Source organism: Saimiri boliviensis, chromosome 9 (genome assembly GCF_048565385.1).
Source record: "Saimiri boliviensis isolate mSaiBol1 chromosome 9, mSaiBol1.pri, whole genome shotgun sequence".
Classification (NCBI taxonomy): domain Eukaryota; kingdom Metazoa; phylum Chordata; class Mammalia; order Primates; family Cebidae; genus Saimiri; species Saimiri boliviensis.
In genome coordinates, this window is record NC_133457.1 from 120,934,247 (window position 1) to 120,953,718 (window position 19,472).

At 49.5% G+C, this 19,472-nt stretch overlaps 1 protein-coding gene across 1 annotated transcript; it reads left to right on the forward strand.

Annotated features, from left to right (window-relative positions):
• The first annotated feature begins 380 nt into the window (after positions 1-380).
• PCK1 (phosphoenolpyruvate carboxykinase 1) lies at positions 381-5,747 on the forward strand. The gene is made up of 10 exons (XM_003932619.4): positions 381-488; positions 657-921; positions 1,360-1,541; positions 1,984-2,187; positions 2,314-2,501; positions 2,878-3,040; positions 3,445-3,669; positions 3,758-3,889; positions 4,301-4,396; positions 4,653-5,747. The coding sequence occupies exons 2-10, from the start codon at positions 698-700 to the stop codon at positions 5,105-5,107; spliced, it is 1,869 nt and encodes a 622-aa protein (XP_003932668.1). The 5' UTR covers positions 381-488; positions 657-697; the 3' UTR covers positions 5,108-5,747.
• The last annotated feature ends 13,725 nt before the right edge of the window (positions 5,748-19,472 follow it).

The following is a 19,472-nucleotide window of genomic DNA, read 5'->3' on the forward strand; positions in this document are numbered from 1 at the left end:
CAGCTCTTGGCACACAAAATGTGCTGCCAGTAGCCCTTGAAGTCCAGTAGGTGCCCTGACCAGCCTTGTCCTCGACTCCACCTGCCTACTAAGAAAAGGGTGGTGTGTTTTGCATCAGCAGTAAAATGGATCAAAGTTCAGTCCATTGGAAGTTGTATCAAAACTCACTATGGTTGGTTGAGGGCCCAAGGTCTGTGACATTCATTAACAACTATCTGTTCAATGATTATCTCCCTGGGGCGTGTTGCAGTGAGTTGGCCCAAAGCATAACTGACCCTGGCCATGATCCAGAGACCTGCTTTCTGACATCAGTGGCGAGCCTCCCTGGGTGCAGCCGAGGGGCAGGGCTGTTCTTCTCCATGGTATTTAAAGCCAGAAGGTTCTGCCACCAAGCACCGCCTTCCCACGGGGAACACAAACTCGCTGGCGGGAAGAACCCGGAAAGAAACCTGTGGATCTCCCTTCGAGATTGTCCAAAGAGAGGAAAGGTAAGTAGAGCTCTGCATTTACATTTCTAAAAGTTACAAAGATGAGCTCATTTATTTCCTGAGAGCAATAACTATTTGGCAATGCCCGGACCCGGCAAAAGGCCGTCAAGTGTGTTTGAAGGTGTCTGTTGTTGCTTTTGTCCAGGACGCCTGCGTTTTCTATTTCAGGTGACTTTGACATTGGTGCCCCTTAGCAGCACTCTGCAGAAATGCCTCCTCAGCTGCAAAACGGCCTGGACATCGCAGCCAAAGTTGTCCAGGGCACCCTGGACAGCCTACCCCAGGCGGTGAGGGAGTTTATCGAGAACAACGCTGAGCTGTGTCAGCCCGATCGCATCCACATCTGCGATGGCTCCGAGGAGGAGAATACACAGCTTCTGGGCTACATGGAGGAGCAGGGCACCCTCAGGCGGCTGAAGAAATATGACAGCTGGTAAGCTTGGCCCCCACTGCCTGCCCAGCCCCCCGCAGGCAGGGCTCCCTTTTGTCTCCTGGGAGTTGGTGGAGAAAGGTGAATGAAGGCCTCTCGGGAGTTTCAGACTCTTGAAAAGGTGAAGGCAGGCAATGGTCAGAACCATACAGACTTGAATTTTGTGACATTGGTAGAGCAGCCCAGGCCTTAAATGAGGTGGTGCGCACAGAAGCTCCGCCAACTAGATTCCTGGTAAAAGCAAAAGGCAGCCCCTCTCCTGCAGACCAGCTCTAGTTGAGTTCATGTCCACCTGGCCATGTCTTAGCTGGTCTGTCTGTTCACATCGATGCACCGTTGTCAGCCCGCTCAGCACCCTGCTACGCATGGAAAGCAGCGAACTGAAGGAGATGGTCCATTGCCAGTGGCGCTGGGCTGAAAGGAAGCCTGTGATTTTTGCAGCTGGTTAGCTCTCACTGACCCCAGGGATGTGGCCAGGATCGAAAGCAAGACGGTTATCATCACCCAAGAGCAAAGAGACACAGTGCCCATCCCCAAAACTGGCCTCAGCCAGCTCGGTCGCTGGATGTCAGAGGAGGATTTTGAGAAAGCATTCAATGCCAGATTCCCAGGGTGCATGAAAGGTGAGCGGAACATTTATTTGATTGGGCAAAATAGCAGAGAACCTTTTCTTATTTCATCTCTCCTAACGGTAATTCAAACAGTAATGGAAGCTCCCACCGCCTCAGATGTCTTTGAGTTCCATCTATGAAATTGGCAACGTATTGAAAATGCACATCCCTGTTCTGCTTTTACAGACTGTTTTATATGAACATGAAAACTATTTCCATGCATGTGGGTTCAAAACAGCTTGGTGGGACCCAATTGCACATTTATGAAAACTCTTTAATTTCAGCAGGCTGTTCACTTTCCAGTGGCCTCTTCTAACCCAGGGGGGCTGGTAACTAGCAGGGCATGGTGGTGTCGGCGGAGACCGGGTGAATGGGTCTACCTGGGAAAAGCCATGCCGGTTGTGTTTGTAGTCCAGAGTCATTTGTCACCAGTTCCCACCCCCGCACCCCGTAGGTCGCACCATGTATGTCATCCCATTCAGCATGGGGCCGCTGGGCTCGCCTCTGTCAAAGATCGGCATTGAGCTGACGGATTCGCCCTATGTGGTGGCCAGCATGAGGATCATGACGCGGATGGGCACGCCTGTCCTGGAAGCACTGGGCGATGGGGAGTTTGTTAAATGCCTCCATTCTGTGGGGTGCCCTCTGCCTTTAAAAAGTAAGTGTATTATTTCAGATTCGAAAGTCAAAATAAAAAAGAAAGCTGAACACCATCCCACGGGTGCCTCGGGGACCCCCAAGCAGGGCCCTGGCGCACTGATGTGGGAGGGGTCCTTGTTCACAGAGCCTTTGGTCAATAACTGGGCCTGCAACCCGGAGCTGACTCTCATCGCGCACCTGCCTGATCGCAGAGAGATCATCTCCTTCGGAAGTGGGTACGGCGGGAACTCGCTGCTCGGGAAAAAGTGCTTTGCTCTCAGGATGGCCAGCCGGCTAGCCAAAGAGGAAGGCTGGCTGGCAGAGCACATGCTGGTGAGTCTGCAGGAAGCCCTGATGTGCACATGAGAGGCTTGGGAGGTGAGCAGGGGGGTGGGTGGGTGGCAGAAACAAACAGCATCACAGTTCTTGTCCAGCAAGACCTAGCACACCTCTCTGAGCACGCAGGTTCCCGGACAGATCGGGAAACCCCACCAGTAAAGACCGGTGCACCTGCATAAGTCACTTTTGAAGGGCCCCAAACACCAGGGGACTATAGAGATCCTTTGGGCTTCATGATTTTGGAAATGTTTGTTTGCACTGATGCCTGAAGAAATAAATCTTGAGGGCCTACATTCCCACCTCTGGGCTGAAGTACCAACCTCAGGGAGAAGCAAACAAAGATCTTAATAAAGAATCTTGTCCCCAACAGATCCTGGGTATAACCAACCCCGAGGGCAAGAAGAAGTACCTGGCGGCTGCATTTCCCAGCGCCTGCGGGAAGACCAACCTGGCCATGATGAACCCCAGCCTCCCCGGGTGGAAGGTTGAGTGTGTCGGGGACGATATCGCCTGGATGAAGTTTGATGCGCAAGGTGACTCAGTTGGACTCAAGTGAATTGTTGGCCTTCAAAACCTGCCACAGTCTCCTCAATCCAGTGTTTGGATTTTTAAATTTTTTTAGTTCAGAGCTGGCAAATCCTTAGTATTCTGTATTCTGTAAGAAATCTTCAATTTAATATTCAATCTGGATTGAAACAGGGCCATATGTTGCTGTTTGTTTACATACATAAATTTGTTTAGATGGTATTGGTGGAAAATTGTGGAGGAAGCAAGAGTTGTAAATGTCTCAAAGTTGCATATGATGCTTAGATGAAAAGAGATAAATGTATATTCTAGGGAGGGAAAAAAAGATCTGAGAAGCTGGCATAGAAATTAGTCCGGCAGGATTGAAGAGTGTTTGCACTCACCACTGCTTCTCTGTTTTGAAACTCTCCAGGTAATTTAAGGGCTATCAACCCAGAAAATGGCTTTTTTGGGGTTGCTCCTGGGACCTCTGTGAAGACCAACCCCAATGCCATCAAGACAATCCAGAAGAACACTATCTTCACCAATGTGGCTGAGACTAGCGACGGGGGCGTTTACTGGGAAGGTATTGATGAGCAGCTAGCTCCAGGAGTCACCATCACTTCCTGGAAGAATAAGGCGTGGAGCCCACAGGATGGTGAGTCCCCAGCAAAGGCCTCGGTGTGCCGGGCAGCAGGGATTGCCTGTTTGAGCCAGGCACTCATGGGTCTTTCTCTGTCTTCTAGGGGAACCTTGTGCCCACCCCAACTCGAGATTCTGCACCCCTGCCAGCCAGTGCCCCATCATCGATGCCGCCTGGGAGTCTCCAGAAGGCGTTCCCATTGAAGGCATCATCTTTGGAGGCCGCAGACCTGCTGGTGAGGCTCTCCTTCATTTAAGATGGGAACACGGACATGCTGGGTATGGAAGGGCATCTGTGAAATCTCTCCTTTTCCATGACTTTGTCGGAGGGTGCTCAGGAGCTTCCTTTCCAAAAAGCCAGACTAATTGGCAAGCTCAAATGCAGAACCAACCCTTCTGGTCACCTAGAACCTTTCTGAATCCTTGATCTACCATAGCTTGATCAAATTTTACTTTTGACTTTGTGGCCTCAGTCCTGTAAGTTTGACTTAGCAGTCTTCTGCACTTTAGCTTGGTGAATGCAAAACTAGCTCTATGACAATGTTGTTATCTTGCTGTGTCTTTCCATGTTGTGAAATAACACCGCTGTTTGTGGAGGCTGAATAGCAAAGCCTCTAGGGAACTTTTCTATTTTTTTCTTGCTAAAGGTGTCCCTCTAGTCTATGAAGCTCTCAGCTGGCAACATGGAGTCTTCGTGGGGGCGGCCATGAGATCAGAGGCCACAGCAGCTGCAGAGCATAAAGGTAAATTGAAATCCTAATTTGAAACCACAGATTAGTGGGATTAGAGCTCTCCTCGTCACTCTTATATCTCTCTCCTTCTCTGTGTCTGTATGTGGAGAGAGAGAGAGGGAAAGAGAGAGAGAGAGAGAGAGAGAGAGAGAGAGAGAGAGAGAGAGAGAGGAGAACAAAGCATCCTGGTGTCAAGAATAAACGGGGTCCATCTGTCTTGCCTAGGAGAGCATCATTTACCAATGGACCCTCCCTCTCTGTTTTACAGGCAAAATCATCATGCACGACCCCTTTGCCATGCGGCCCTTCTTTGGCTATAACTTTGGTAAATATCTGGCCCACTGGCTTAGCATGGCCCAGCACCCAGCAGCCAAGCTGCCCAAGATCTTCCATGTCAACTGGTTCCGGAAGGACAAGGAAGGCAAATTCCTCTGGCCAGGCTTTGGAGAGAACTCCAGGGTGCTGGAGTGGATGTTCAACCGGGTGGACGGGAAAGCCGGCGCCAAGCTCACGCCCATAGGCTACATCCCCAAGGAGGATGCCCTGAACCTGAAAGGCCTGGGGCACGTCAACACAATGGAGCTCTTCAGCATCTCCAAGGAGTTCTGGGAGAAGGAGGTGGAAGAAATCGAGAAGTATCTGGAGGAGCAAGTCAACGCGGATCTCCCCTGTGAGATTGAGAGAGAGGTTCTCGCCTTGAAGCAAAGAATAAGCCAGATGTAATCAGAACCTGAGCACTTTACCTTTAAAATCATTCCCTTTCCCATCTACAAAGTGCAGTAGGAGCAAAAGAGGGCAAGTTTGTGAAATTGATGCCACCGTAATAATCATCACCACACCATGAGCAGATCTGGAAGGCACACTTTGATTTTTTTCAGGAATAAGAACCACAGAACACAGACTAGTCGCTAATGAAATTGGAAAGGGAAATCTTAGCACACCTCCAGAAATTCACATCCAATACATAGTTTGTTGAAATTGAAGGTTACCCAGGAATTTTGTCTTTTTAGTGTTTTTTCACCTTAGCTATGTGGATTAGCCAGAATGCACACCGAAAAAAAAAAATACTTGAGCTGTGTATATATATGTGTGTTTGTATATGTGTGCACATGTATCTGTGTGGTGTATTTGTGTATGTGTATTTGTATGTACTGTTATCAATAATATATTTAATAACTTTGGAAAAATCTTGGGCAAGATGACATACTAGTTGTGCTTGAAAGAGACGTTGCTTTGTTATTAACATGTATGTTTAAATTATTTTTATACACTGTTGTTCCTTACCTTCACATAATTGCAATATTTCCCCCTTACTACTTCTTGGGAAAAAAATTACAAAATGAAGTTTTATAGAAAAGATGGATTTGCTTTGCTTGGTTTTTCTTACCTGAGCTACCAAGAAGAGGGAACTCTGATTAAATATCTTGTGATTTAAATCCTACCCCCTCCCCAAGAAGTGGGGACGTTCAGAATCACACTTGAAGAGGGGGTGCGTTGCCTGGTCCCAGGGGGAAGGAAGGAGCAGACGGGGATTATGAGGCAGGGAATGGTGGTTAGGGTTCTGAATTCGCCGAAGTCACTAGTTGGCATCCTTTAATAATTCTACAAGCCCTGCTTTACAGGCCTGCTTTACAAGAGCTTCTGAAAGAACCACTACACATAGAAACGAACAACCAGTATCAGCTTTTCTAAAAAATACCAAAAAATAAAGAGCATCAACATAATCAAGAATTTACATCAACTAATGGGCAAAACAGTCAGCTAACATTAAATGCCAGTATTAAACTCACATATATTATTATTAATTCTAAATTTAAATCTACTAAATTCCCCAATCCAAAAAAAAAAAAAAAAAAAAAAGCCAAGACCCATCGGCATGCTGCATCCAGACCTATCTCACATACAAGGATACACGAAGACTCAAAACAAAGGGATGGAGAAAGATTTACCAACCAAATGGAGAGCAAAAATAAATAAATAAATAGAAAGCAGGAGTTGCCATTTTTGCCTCTGATAAAATAGTCTTTAAAGCAGCAAAGATCAAAAGAAGCAAAGAAGGATATTACATAATGATAAAAGGATCAATGCAACAAGAAGAGCTAAAGATCCTAAACATATACACACCCAATACACGAATACCCAGATATATAAGACTTATAAAGAGACTTAGACTCCCACACAACAATAGTGGGAGACTTCAGCATCAATATTAGACAGATCAATGAGACAGAAAATTAACAATGATATCCAGGACTTGAACTCAGATCTGGAACAAGTAGACTTAATTAACATTTATAGAACTCTCCACTTTAAATACCTAAAATATACACTCTATCACACCACACCTATTTACAGGTTTAAATGAAATATTGCTTGGCTGCTTGTTAGTTATTCTCTTCCCTCATTTTTTTCATGTCTCTATTATTAAGCACAATTATAGGCATACCCATTTTTAGACTGCATTCTAGCCCGGGCAATTCTGCATTCTAGTCACTAGTTGGCATCCTTTAACAATTCTACAAACCCTTCATTAAAATGAGATTAAGAACACGCTAGATTACGCGATTTGCCTAAAGTCATACCGTGTGAATGGCAGCACTAGGATTCAAAATGAGATTTTCTGAGTCTAAAGCTAGCGCTCTTTCCTTGGAAACAGCAGGATGTGAAGGAAAAGGGATGAGCTCTGGACCCAAAGAAACCTGGATTCGAATCCTAGGTTAGATCTGGTTCCAACACTTGCTAAGGGCATGGACTTGGAAAAATGACCCATTCCACATGTCAGTTTCCTCATCTGTAAAGTAGAGGACCTAACGCCTAGGCCAGGGGGTGACTGAGAGGATGCTAGGAGTTACCACCCGTGTAATAAATATCCAGCACGCTGACAGCCCTGAAGTAGATATAAACATGTTACTCTTACTTCTCCTCACTTCCATTTTGCAAGAGAAAAAAACAATGGAAGACACGTGTTTTGAAATTTAATGTAAGTGTACAACTCAATGAATTTCACCAGATGTACACATCCATGCACCAGAAACTAGACCAAGAAATAGAAAGTTTGAACACAGCCCTCAGGAGGTCCCCTTCCACCCCTTCCCACTTACTACCTCCCTTTGAGGATGACCACTAGCCTGACTTCTAACATCACGGATTAGCTGTGCTTGCTTGTGACTTCTAGATACATGAATTCAGCACGTTCTCTTTCACATCTATTTTTTCTTTTTTTTCCCACTTGCCATTGTATTTGTGAGATTACTCTGCATTGCAGCCTGGTTATCATTCACTCATTCTCACTTCTGTACCCTATCCCAGTGTGTGGATAGACACAATTTATTTATCAATTTCCTAAAATTAAAAAAAAAAAAAACAATTCTACAAACCCTTAGGCGGTGAGGCTTATGTGCCTGGACTGGGAGGGTTTAATGCTTTTTGACAATTTGGAACTGGAGGGGGCTTGGGCTTCCACAAAAATTACCTCGTGTTCAGTTTCATAGGCTTTTGCCTTTTAATTCTTCAAAAGAACAGTTTTCTCAACTGTCATCCCTGTGGGGGAGAGAGGGGAGACAAATGTTCTTGAGAAGGAAAAGCCAGCAGGATCTGGGCAGAGCGAGCATTAATTGAGCGCCTTCTGTATCCTGGGCATCATGCCCAGGGGCATGGGCTACCCAAGAAGACAGGTGGGTGGTTCGGTCCCGAGCTCTGCCTTGAACTCTCACCTGCTCCCCTCTACTCCCAGTGTTTATTGGGTATTCCAGAACAGTCCAAACAAACCATAAACTATATCACAGATTCATTCTGTATGAACACCATTATTTTCAAGTTGCAGTTTCCTTCCTGGGCCTAGGCTTCACCCTCCCACACCCCAGTGGGCAGGCTTGTTCTCATGCCACTCTCTGCCCCTCCAGTCTCCTCACCTGGAAAACGTGCCTCTTTTCCTCACTTCCTTTGCTCCTTACAATGCCTCCACATGGAAGGTAAAGCCGAGATCACCCCAGTTTTACAGGTGAGAAAACTGAGGCCAGGAGTATCCATCGGGGCTGAGAAATTGCCAGGATTTCCTTCCCCTTTAAGGAGCTGAGAGTCTTACCTGGCTCCAGACACACTGGCTTGTTCTAATATCAAAACCACCAATGGGGAAAAACCACTTACCGAATTAAATGCTATCTGCTGTATTCGTTTAAATCAGTGGCATTTGAACATGTTTCTCCTTTTCACTGCAGAACATGTTCCTGACATGCACTTGACTCAGAGTCCCACATCTAAATGAGACAGAGCCCAAGGCAGCCCACCTGAGGCTGGGGAGGGAGTCCAGAATGCAAGCCACCTGGCCTCCATTTCCTCACCCCTTGGGGGCCCTTTGGGCAGCTCCTCAGACTCCTGAGAGGGGCCACCAGGATATAGTTTGTTAAAATGCATGTCTCTTGCCCAGTGTCCCATTATGGGCCATCAGTAGTCTCTACTCCCTTGGCAGGCAAAGAAACTGGCCATCTCCGAATTCCTTCCCCTCCTGCACAGCATCACCCACGTGCCAAGTAGCCTCATGTCGGACCATTTGCCAGCAGCCACTGCAAGCCTGGGGGACAACCTAGAGGAGGTGACTTATGTACACAGCGTAAGAGTTTTCAGGGGACCAAAAGGACTCAACATGTGTCATTGGCTCTGACTCAGTTTCCCCAAACCATGCCTCCTGAGTGCGCTATCTGTCTCCAAGTTCTGGTTTCTGTGCTGGGACCCCTGTCTACAATAAACAGGACATTGCGACCTTATTTTTCAGTGTTCTCTTGTCATGCCTTCAGATGATGGAGGGTACGTAAGCTAAGGCCATTTGCAGGAAGCTCACGGATGAGGGGCTCATTTCATCATGGAAAATACGGTTGGAGTGAGATGGCAAGCCCAGAATCTCCTGATTCCTGACCTGCTGCCGGACCACGTGACTCCCAAACCAACAGTGGGACTGACGTCCTCTACTGGAACTCAGTGCAAGAGCTGCCCCCTGACCCCCAGGAAGCTGTGTTGGAGTCTGGGTTAAAGGCCAGAAAACAATAGTTACACAACAAATATTGAACCAGGACAGCAAACCTGCCCTCACTCCCAGGTGAGGCATTTAGGGGGCACTGGCAGGTAGGCAGGTGGGGTGGGGTGGCTAGGTGGGGCCGGGCACACTTGGGAGTCAGGAGTTATAGGGTTTTCTCCCTTCTCTTCCTCTCCCCTGGGGCCCACCCTAGCCTGGAGCCCCCTGCGCTGCTCACTTGACCCTCTGGGTGCCAACAGCATGCATCTTTCGGAGTGCACGGTTTGACTTTAAGACCGCAGGGTATGGGCCCTACCGAGCTCTCTTGACCTGCAGCCCTTCCAGAGGGCACCAAGCCAGGGCACCAGCCACCGCTTTTCCCTCTCTGTCAGCAGTTGCTGCAACAGCCCCAGTGAGTTCATCTTTGGGAAAGAGTTGGCTGCTTGCTTCCTACCTTCTGCCCTTTCTCCTTCCCTGGGGGCAGTAAACACTGGTAACCTGGAACATACCACAGCTCTGCTGCTGGCCAGCGGGGCCTTCTAGCTCCTCTGTGCCACTGGGGTAATAATACCTCTGGTGGACCCCGATAAGGATGAAATAAACTAGCCCAGCACAGTGCTGAATCTGCAGTCGGAGGATCTGCGTGTGAGTCATGGCCCTGCACCTCCCTGGAAGTGTGCCCTTAGGCAACTGCCCGAAACACTGAGCCTCAGTTTCCTCAACTGTGAAAAGGGCCTGATAACTACTGTCTCCAGGGGGTTGTTGAAAAGCTCCAATGAGATGACGCCAGGCAGGGGCTGATTGTTCTGGTTTTTCCTTCACTCCACCTCTTCAGGGTTGGAGCCACATCGGGTACAGGAGCTTGCTCCCTCCCACGACAGCTGTCCCACCGATGACCGGCTGTAGCTCAGGAGTGGAAATCTGTCCTCTGTGGAACCTCCACAGCTCCTGCTTCCACTGTGTATTTTAGGAAAAGGAGCTGGAGAGCGACGCCCATCAGGAAGGTCGGAAGCATTTTTCCCCCTGTGTAGCGAGCCCGTCCCCGTAGGGAGCCACCTTCACCCTTCTCAAACATTTTAGCAAAAGACTCAGAGTTTGGGTCCAGGAGGAATTCTACCTTTAAGAAATGTGTCGTCAGGGGAAAATCACGAAAGTCTGCACAGATTCAGTTGCAAGGATGCTCATCATGGAGTTGCTTACCTTGGCCAAAAATTAAGAACCGACCTAAATGCCCAACAATAGAAACTGTAGTTCCTTCGAGAACAGACAGCTAGGCAGCCATTTAAAATGACTCTGCAAAACAGATCGAGACCATCCTGGCCACCATGGTGAAACCCCGTCTCTACTAAAAATACAAAAAATTTAGCTGGGCGCGGTGGCACGTGCCTGTAGTCCCAGCTACTCGGGAGGCAGAGGCAGAAGAATTTCTTGAACCCGGGAGGCAGAGGTTGCAGTGAGCCAAGGTCGTGCCACTGCACTCCAGCCTGGCGCCTGGTGATGGAGTGAGACTCTGTCTAAAAAAAAAAAAAAGACTCTGCAAAACATAAGATATTGACAGGCAATATTTGCCGCTGCTTCCCCTGTAAAGGTAGATAACGGAAGGGTATTGAGTATTTGTACATCTATGCTTAGAAAAAAAACCCTTAAGAATACCACGGTAACAGTAGCAGCTGGGTCCTGGGTTGGATGGTTGGGGGACTGCACCAGCCTCATTCCTGTTTTCACCATGTCATTCAGGCTACACGAGCTGCCCAGAACTTTGCTGCAAAAAGGGGAGTTTGACGGAGGCGGGGGTGCCCCCAAATTGAGAAAACCCTGAATGAACTGACTTCACCCCAATGATCTAAGATCAAGTTTCTTCCACGGGATGAAACGGGGGCTTGAGACAGAGATGAATTTCAGATGGGGCGTCAAGCGGGTGATCTGTTTCGGCTTTCCTGAAGTTTTCCTGCTCCTCCTCACACAGGAAGCTCAGCACAGCGGGGGCCCCCTTGAGAGGGGTTCAAAACACAGGCGCTTGTGAGGGCCCCGCTCCCAGGACCCCTGGGCAGATTAGAGGAAGAGCGGCCGGCGCCGGATGGGTGCAGCGCGCATTGTTACGGAACTGTTTCCAGGCACCATGTTCTCTCCACCATCTGGGCCCTCTCTTAGCTCCAGAACAAAGCTCAGAGGTTTTTCTGATGCCGCAGAGCTGAGATTTGGGGCTGCCGCAGAGGAGCAGCGGACGTCATTGGGTCCGTAGTAGCCCCGTGGAGGGACCAAGAATACATTTGCCTTGTTGACACCTGCTTGCGTCTTTGCATTGAACTCTTACTCCTGGGGGCGCTGGGCCCGCATAGCCTGGGCCGCCTCAGAGCCTGTCGGCTGAGCCCCCTGGTAATGGGATATGTCAATGTGTGAATGTTCACCAGCCTGAATGGAAGAACTCCTCTCCAGGCGAGGCAATTTGCAGCAAAATATGCTGTAAATATTTGTTCAGCCCGGGAAAATGACTCTAATTGCATAATTAAACTCGTTGTTGGTGCTGCTTCCTGGACATAACCACTGCGGAGGAGGCCCCAGGCTCCAGCTGCCCTTCAGAGCTCGCTAGAGCGCTGGCTGTTTGCAGAGGCTTCTCCGGCTCTTCACAGGGAGAACCAAGAAAGGAACTTGTGGAGAGGTTGCCTGTGGAGACAGAGGGTGCTGAAAGGTCCCAGAATCAGAGGATCACCTGCGAGGGCCTCACAGATCCTCCCTGAGGAGCGGGGCTGTCTTCCAAATGTCCAACGCACATTCCACCTTCCACGGATGGCTGGTAACTTGAGCCAAAGATTCATTCGCTCAAGTGGAGAAATATTAGTAGATTGAAAGAGTTTGGCTTAAAAAGACTTTCGATCCCAAGGGGATCCCAAACCAGCGTTCCTTGCTAAGGTAACTACCGAAAGACCATACTAAGTGAAAGAAGCTGGCCACGCCAAACGCCTGTGTCGCATGAGTAGGGACTGCTGTAGGGACAGAAGGCAGATGAAGGTTGCTAGGGGTCAGGGGCGGAGGCAATGGGAAGGGACAGCTGACCCCTGACAGTTGCAGGGTGTTTTGGGGGTGACGAAAATATTCCAGAGTTAGACTGTACTAGAGTTTCTGAAATCCTGTGAATATGTAAGAAACCATTGAACTGTGCATTTGAAATGGGTGAGTTTTATGATATGTAAATTATAGCTCCATAAAGTTGTAAGTAAAAGAATAAATATAACTAAAACAAAATATGCCAAAGGCTCTCCATTCAAGGCCTGCATTCACCTTGTGGAAGAGGGAGCTGAGGAAGGAAGAGGTATGTGCCCCCTGCTGAGACCCTCTCCTTTGAATCTGGAGAATTTAACAAATGGAAAAGGGATGGACTTTCTTGTTATGGATTCAATGTCATTTAATGCCAGGCCTGGGATCCGCCTGAAACTACCACGAGTACCGTAAAAGTCATGTCAGCAGCAACTGGATGAGAAACTGAGGCCACAGGGGCAAAGACCTTCAGAAGTCACTTGGCTGGCAGGTGGGAGAGTGGGAGCCACCAGGAGCCTCAGCTTCTACGCTGACCCCACAGGCATTGAGTCAGGAGACCAAGAACCCCGCCCCCGCCAAGCCCTGCCGGCCTGTCAGAAAACGCACACCAACTGCTCAGGCAAATGCAGGGAGGGTTTGGCTCGTGTTTGTGCGTAAGGGAGGGTCTAGGCACAGGGCAGCGGCCCTGGACCGAGAGGCTCCAATATGGCGGGAGGGTCCCATTCCTTGTCCCCTCTCCCTAGCAGCAGGAATCTCTGGAATGGAAGTATTCACTACAGCCACTAAGCTTGTGGTGTGACCTGCGGAGAGTTCCTTCCTCCCTGAGCCCGTCTCACCAGCTGTACACTGAGCACTCTGCCTTGGTCCCTGGAAGCCTTCTCTGCCATGAGGTTGGAGTCACGTGGTTCTTTGGTGGGACCCTTAGAACTGGGATTTAGTGAGCCCAGGTCCATGCGCGGGGACAGTGACGAGACAGTGAGTGCGGCTGACTTAATGAAGTCACGCTGGGGACGATTCCACCCCAGGGAGGTCACTGCAGCATAGCAGCAGGCCTGAGAACTGGGGACACCTCCCACTCCCGTGTTTGCCCCACTTGATGCCACCATTTATCCCCACCTACTGCTGAGTTTTTCCAGTCCCGAGACCTGGGAAAGGGCAGTGGGGAACAGGAGGTGTAGACTCAGAGGCATATCCTGAGGTCCACTCCGTTCAGGCCCAAAGCCTGGCTCGTCCACAGGCCACAAAGGTCAGCTGGAATCCCTGATCTGCAGCTGCTTCTTGTGTCTTCAGGGGCACGTGTGAACTTTGTGGCACAGACCTCAAGGTATGATTTGTCTTTACGACAAGCCCCTGGCTTCGAGGGAGATGAGAGGGGACCCGTGCTATGGCCCAGAGGGCAGCATGCGGACCCTCCTCCCAGGGAAGCCAGCATCTGGAAGACTAGCTGCCATGCCGGCTGCCAACTCTTGGAGGGTTCAAGGCTACTTTTCAGGGATGGGCAAAGATAGCTCCTTGCACTCAGAGGAAGCTGAAGAGCTTGTGAAATTCTCTGCTAAGGCCAAGGCTCCCAAATCTAGGTGAGCGGGCACACCAGTCTGGGCTGCCCAAGACTGGCCCTGGGAGACTGGTCTAACCCAGTCGGAGCCTTCTGGGCTGAGCACAGCTCCTGGGGTTGGCATTAGCCCCCTGCCCCCGACCTCCCCTGGTTAATAGAACACTCGGCCCACAGAGGTGAACTCAGGTCTGGTCTCCATGGGTGCAGAGGCTTGGCTGTCTGTTTGAAGCCTCAGCGAGGGTTCATCACCATTAAGGACAGAGACAAGGGAGCTGGGGGGGCCGGTGACTCACTCAGCAGCTGCTCCCCTGTTATGTAAAGTGGAGCTCAGAGCCATTAGCCGATAGGAGATGAAATTTACATTTTGAATTAACTCGGATCATCAGAATGCTTCTTCTCGACCCAGGGAAATTAAACATCAAGTTGGAGGGAACTGTGGGCAGGAGGGGTGGGGGCTCAGCCAAGCATGCCTGATTGGGTTTTTCTTTTTCTTTTTTTTTTTCAACAGGCTGCAAGCAAGGGGACAGGAGGGTGCTGCCGCAAAGTCAGCCTTAAAGAGAGAGGGAGAGAGAAAACTGAAGTTACTCTTTTTCTCTTTTTTCCTTGGGCAGAAGTACAATAAATCAGCATGGCAGACTTAAATTCTGATCTGTCCGAGTTGGCCCATCTCACCCTCTCCTAAAAATGCTTATTTGTTGAACACTTATTATGTGCCCAACACTTTAGCTAAACACTTTACAGATAAGGCAGAAGTGAATTTGTCTTTGGGGGGTCTTTTAGATGCAGCGTTTGGGAATCTGAGTCCCTAAAACCACCTGTGATAACAATGCACAATGAAGCCTGCTGCTCCGTCCCGGGGCCATGTGGATGGCACCTCCTGCAGGTGTACATTGCACCCCTGCTCTCAGAGCCCAGGTGACAGACCACACAGCTGCTCTGAGTCAAGCCTTGCAGGCTGGGATGAGGACGCAGGAGGAAAGGTGAAGGTGTTTCCACCTTCCTTTGGCCTTGGAGTTTGTCTGTGATCGGCTCCTAGTGAGAGTTTCCCTCCTGGAAAGGGACTGGGTCCAGATGTCCTCTAACTTGGTATAGAACAGACTCCCTGTGTCACTTAACTCCCCAGCAGCATAGGCTGTGGCAACTGGGGTTCTCTGTCTACTGGGTCTTCCTGGCTTCATGGACAAACTGACTCCCAGTTATATAGAACAAACTGGTTATATCTAACTCAACTTTCTGTGGGTCCACTTGGTGCAACCTCATGCCCTCCGTGTCCTGTCCTGAGATGTGTCAGAAGTGGCTAAACCTCCTTGTACAATGGGTATCGGTTCTATCAGCGAAGTGCTGTTCCCTGAGGCCCCTCTGACACAGGGGTTACAGTCACTGCGTAAGTGTGGAGAACAGCTACTCATTCAAATCTGTTGGTAAAAGCAGGGTCAACTTTTCCTGTTGCTGAGCATGAGAGAATGTGCTCTGAGGAGTGACATTTGTGTGCTGTCCCCAGCTGGCTGATGCTTCCCTAGAATGGCAAGTCTCCAAGATCAATCCGTCACTTTCCAATGAATAGTTATCGAACATCCTCCAACCGCCTGGCACTTAGAGTCAGCCCAAGTGCTTGGATGAGCTGATCCGGACTGTCTTTCTTAATGAATTGGTCCCACAGGAGGCCCTGTCCTTTTCCCAGGGTCACTGAAAAACTTCAAGCCTCAAGGTATAAGGAGTAATATTTTGTCTGACAAAGGAGAATCTAGGTTGCTATTCTGCCCTGTTCAGAAGTGCCTGATGGTCAGTCTTCTGTCCCATCCCCTCAGACTTTGCAATGCTGCCTGGGCAGTGGCAGTGGCAGTGGCAGTGGCAGTGGCAGTGGCAGTGAGGGAAGGTGCATTTGCATTCCCCTCCCTTCCTTCCTTCCGTCCTTCCTTCCTTCCTTTCATCTATTCATCCATCCTTCCATCAGTCCATCCATCTATTCTACACATTGATCCATCCAGCCAGCCAGCCAGCCAACCATCTATCCACCTATTTGTCTGCCCATCCATCCATTCATCCCTCCATCCTTTTGTTCATGTGATGCATCCATCCATCCATGCTTCTGTCCACTGATCCATCCATCCATCCATCCGTCCATCCATCCATCCATCCATTCTTCTCTTCATTGTTCCAGCCCTTTAGCCTTCATTTAATTATTCATTCTCATGTTCTTCAACTATCTACGCCTCTGGATGCTTGTCACCCATCTGTACATCCATCTAATGGTCCATCAACCTCCAATAATTCGCTCATCTGATCTCCATCCAACCCATTGATCATTAACTCTGCATCCGCCCTCAGTTCACCCTTTCACCTCATCACTGAGGACACACAGCTCCCCATCTGTGAGAGCCAGAGTTTGAATTAGTCCTACTTGGGTTTTCCACATGCCTTCAGGATACAGATAACTTCACCCAGACATAACAGAAAAGCTGGGTGCCCTGAGAGGTGCAGACAGGTTGTTTCAAAGTTTCAGAGGAAGGAGCAGGAGCACTGGGAAAAGCTCCTCAGGGGAAGCAGTGTTGGAGCAGTGTTATAAAATAACATCATATTTGGAAAGTCAAGATAAAACTGGGAGTGTAGACATTCCAGTGGATTATGGGATACGAGTGAGGATTGGGTCGATGGAGGTAGAGTGGTTGGAGAATGAACAGCGGGTGAGTAGAGAGGTACATGCTTTGTAGATGGCTGGAGGTTGAAGGGATGGATGAGTGGTTTGGTGGGATTAAAGGGTGTGAAAGCGGGAAGAGAAGAAAGGTAGTATGGCCCCCTCCCATGCTAGGGCAGATTAAGAAAAGCCATGGCGGTAGAGAAGCTTGTTGGTGATGAGTGAGCTCCCAGGGAGAGTTGCCTTGTCCAAGAACTGCCTCTGGTATTGCATGCCCTCTGAATTTAGGGTGGTGACCAGTGCTGTTCTTCTCAATCTGGGGATATGGGGGCCAGAGATGCCATGGAGTGCAGGCCCCAACGCCCTGGCTGTTCTGGAGTCTGCCGTCAATCAAGTGCTCATGGCTAAAACTCCAGCCAACAAGGAACTGGAACAACACAAGTCTAGAAAGCAGGCTGTTGTCAAGAGTTTGACTGATGGTTCAGAGCTCAGAAAAGTTCTCCCCACGGCCATTTCATAAAGGTCATTGTGGAACAAACGGGCAGAGGAAACCAAACACCTTCCCAGAGTCTCACCTCTGGCAGGGGAGACATTGAGGTCCAGTGGTTTTAGATGTAAGTGCTACCCTGCTGTTAAGCTAAAATTTCCAGTATCTGAAAAGTTCCAAGCTAATTTTCAGGGAGGAAATTAGATGAGAAGTGGCTGTTAAAACACGGAGAATCTTATGTTAAAAAACTTGGGTTGCCAAGGAAACTCTCCAATACTTCCTTGCCACCATGTTATAAATTAAGCCCCTAACTGAAAGGTAATTAAGGTAATTGGCGGCGCCGCTGCAGAGAGAATGTGGCAAGGCAGCTGAAGGGAAGGAGCCCCCAACTTTGTAGGGCACACAACCCCCTTAGCTCTGGGGAAGCTGCATCCATTACTTCATGTGGGGGCCCTGAAGGCACCTTTGGAGGAGAAGGCAGGCCGGCAAACAGCTGTAAGCCACGCTCGGTGAAAGGCCAAGGAAAGGAAACCTGAAATGTCACTCCGCTGCCCTGTTGGTTTCGGGTAGTTGAAGGCTCCGGGAGTCAGTTAACGAGAAGATCGCGAAGGCTGCAGCGTTCTGGGCCCCTGCAGCCAGGTGAACGGACGTGGTATCAGGAGAGAGCCTGAGCAATTGTTTTCTGCCACCTCCCGGAAGGAGGCAATTTAGCATTTCATTTGTGGTCCCAGCCATCCAGCAATCCATCTGTCCATTCATCTACCCCTCCATCTGTTCATTCATCTAACTGTCCATCTGAACATCTATCCACCCACTAAGCCAGCCATCCACCCATGTATCTGTTTATCCACTCATCCATCTATCTGTTCACCTGTTCATCCATCTACCCACTCTCCGCATCTACACAGCTGGATGGATGGGCATATCAGTGACTGGAAGGATGGGCGGGTGGCTGGGTGAATAATGGGAGGGGTGAATGAGCGGAAGGCAGTAGACAGGTGGATACTGGATGAGTACCTGGCAGCTATCTGTCTGTCCACCTACCTCCGCGTCCCTATCTGAGCATCCACCCACCTACACATCCATCTATTCATCATCTGTTCTCCTTCCGACCATCTACCCATCCATGAAGAAAGTAAACATTTCCTAAGCACCCATAATTAGAGTGACACCATCTTCCACTCACTGAGAGATAAGGTACGTCAAGGCCTTTCCAGGCATAATCTCTTCAGATCCTTCCCTCAGCACTCTGACTTGGGTTATTATTCCCATTGCAGAAATGAGGCAGCAGAGAGGTTCTTACAGCTAGCAATGGCGAGAGCTTGGATTTTAACTCCTGTCTACACCATGGGTGCAGATTCTTAGGATGGGGGCAGTGGGTTTTATCATCATCGATCTCTTCCTGTTTGGTCCTGGAGAACAAGCTGTGAAGGAGAGTGGGGAGAGAGAGCTTGGCTGAAGCACTGGGAAAGAGACCTGTGTGTCAGGCTCCAGGGGCAAGGGGCTCTCAGTGACCCAAGTCCAGCTACCCTGGCTCTGACCTGCTGTAGCACACCCTTCTGCTCATATGTAGGCCTTTCCCCTTCCCACGGGGTAAACACTGCCAGCGTGGTCAGGTTGCCGGTGCCAAGGTGAAAAGTCCATGGATCAGAAACCGGGCCCCCCTGGGAAGTGCTGTTCCCAGAAGCTGAGGCTTTTCCTCCAGTAAGCTTTGGCCTCTTTCCTTCTGGCTCTGAGTCTCCATGCAGGGAGTCCAGGTTCATATCAGAGGGGTGGGGAGGGGGAGGGGGTGTGCAGCTGAGCACCCCTTGGCCCAGCACTGCACTGTGCTGGGGCTTCAGGTGCTTCCTCATAGCCAACTCAGTCAACATCCCAACTGCGGGCAGGTCTTAGTCTTCTCATTTTGCAGAGGAGACTGAGGTTCATAGTGGCAGAGTAACTCTCCCCAGATCATACAGTGAGTTTCAGGGAGAGAAGTCTCATCTTGAGCCCTGATACCAGCATGCAGCAGGTAGAGCCAGACTGTCCTGGGCCTAGGGGTGAGTGAGTGGGCTCCACTGTCAGCCAGTCACTTCTGAGCTGTGTGACCCTGAGTGAGTCACTTAACCTCTCTGTGCTTCAACGCCCACTTCCTACTTACAGAGTTTGGAGGACTCAGAGAAAGGGTGTATGTCAAGTGCTTTGAAGACTCTCGGCACTCGGCAAATGTGGGCTTCCTGCAATAGTCACCTCCTGTGTGTACTGTAGTTCTGCAGGGAGAAGTTTGTTGGGCGAGGGAGTGCCACTGGTTCTGGCGGAAGTGCTGCAGCCGCACACCGCAGGAGGCCGAGGGGCCGGGAGGGACAGGGATCGATCTGCTGTCATTCA

Bases quoted from the DNA above. Each gene is read 5' to 3' on its own strand.
- PCK1 (XM_003932619.4), top strand. From the start codon at position 698: ATGCCTCCTCAGCTGCAAAACGGCCTGGACATCGCAGCCAAAGTTGTC. The intron at 3,041-3,444 runs GTGACTCAGTTG...GAAACTCTCCAG, and splicing joins GATGAAGTTTGATGCGCAAG to GTAATTTAAGGGCTATCAAC. The intron at 4,397-4,652 runs GTAAATTGAAAT...TCTGTTTTACAG, and splicing joins AGCAGCTGCAGAGCATAAAG to GCAAAATCATCATGCACGAC.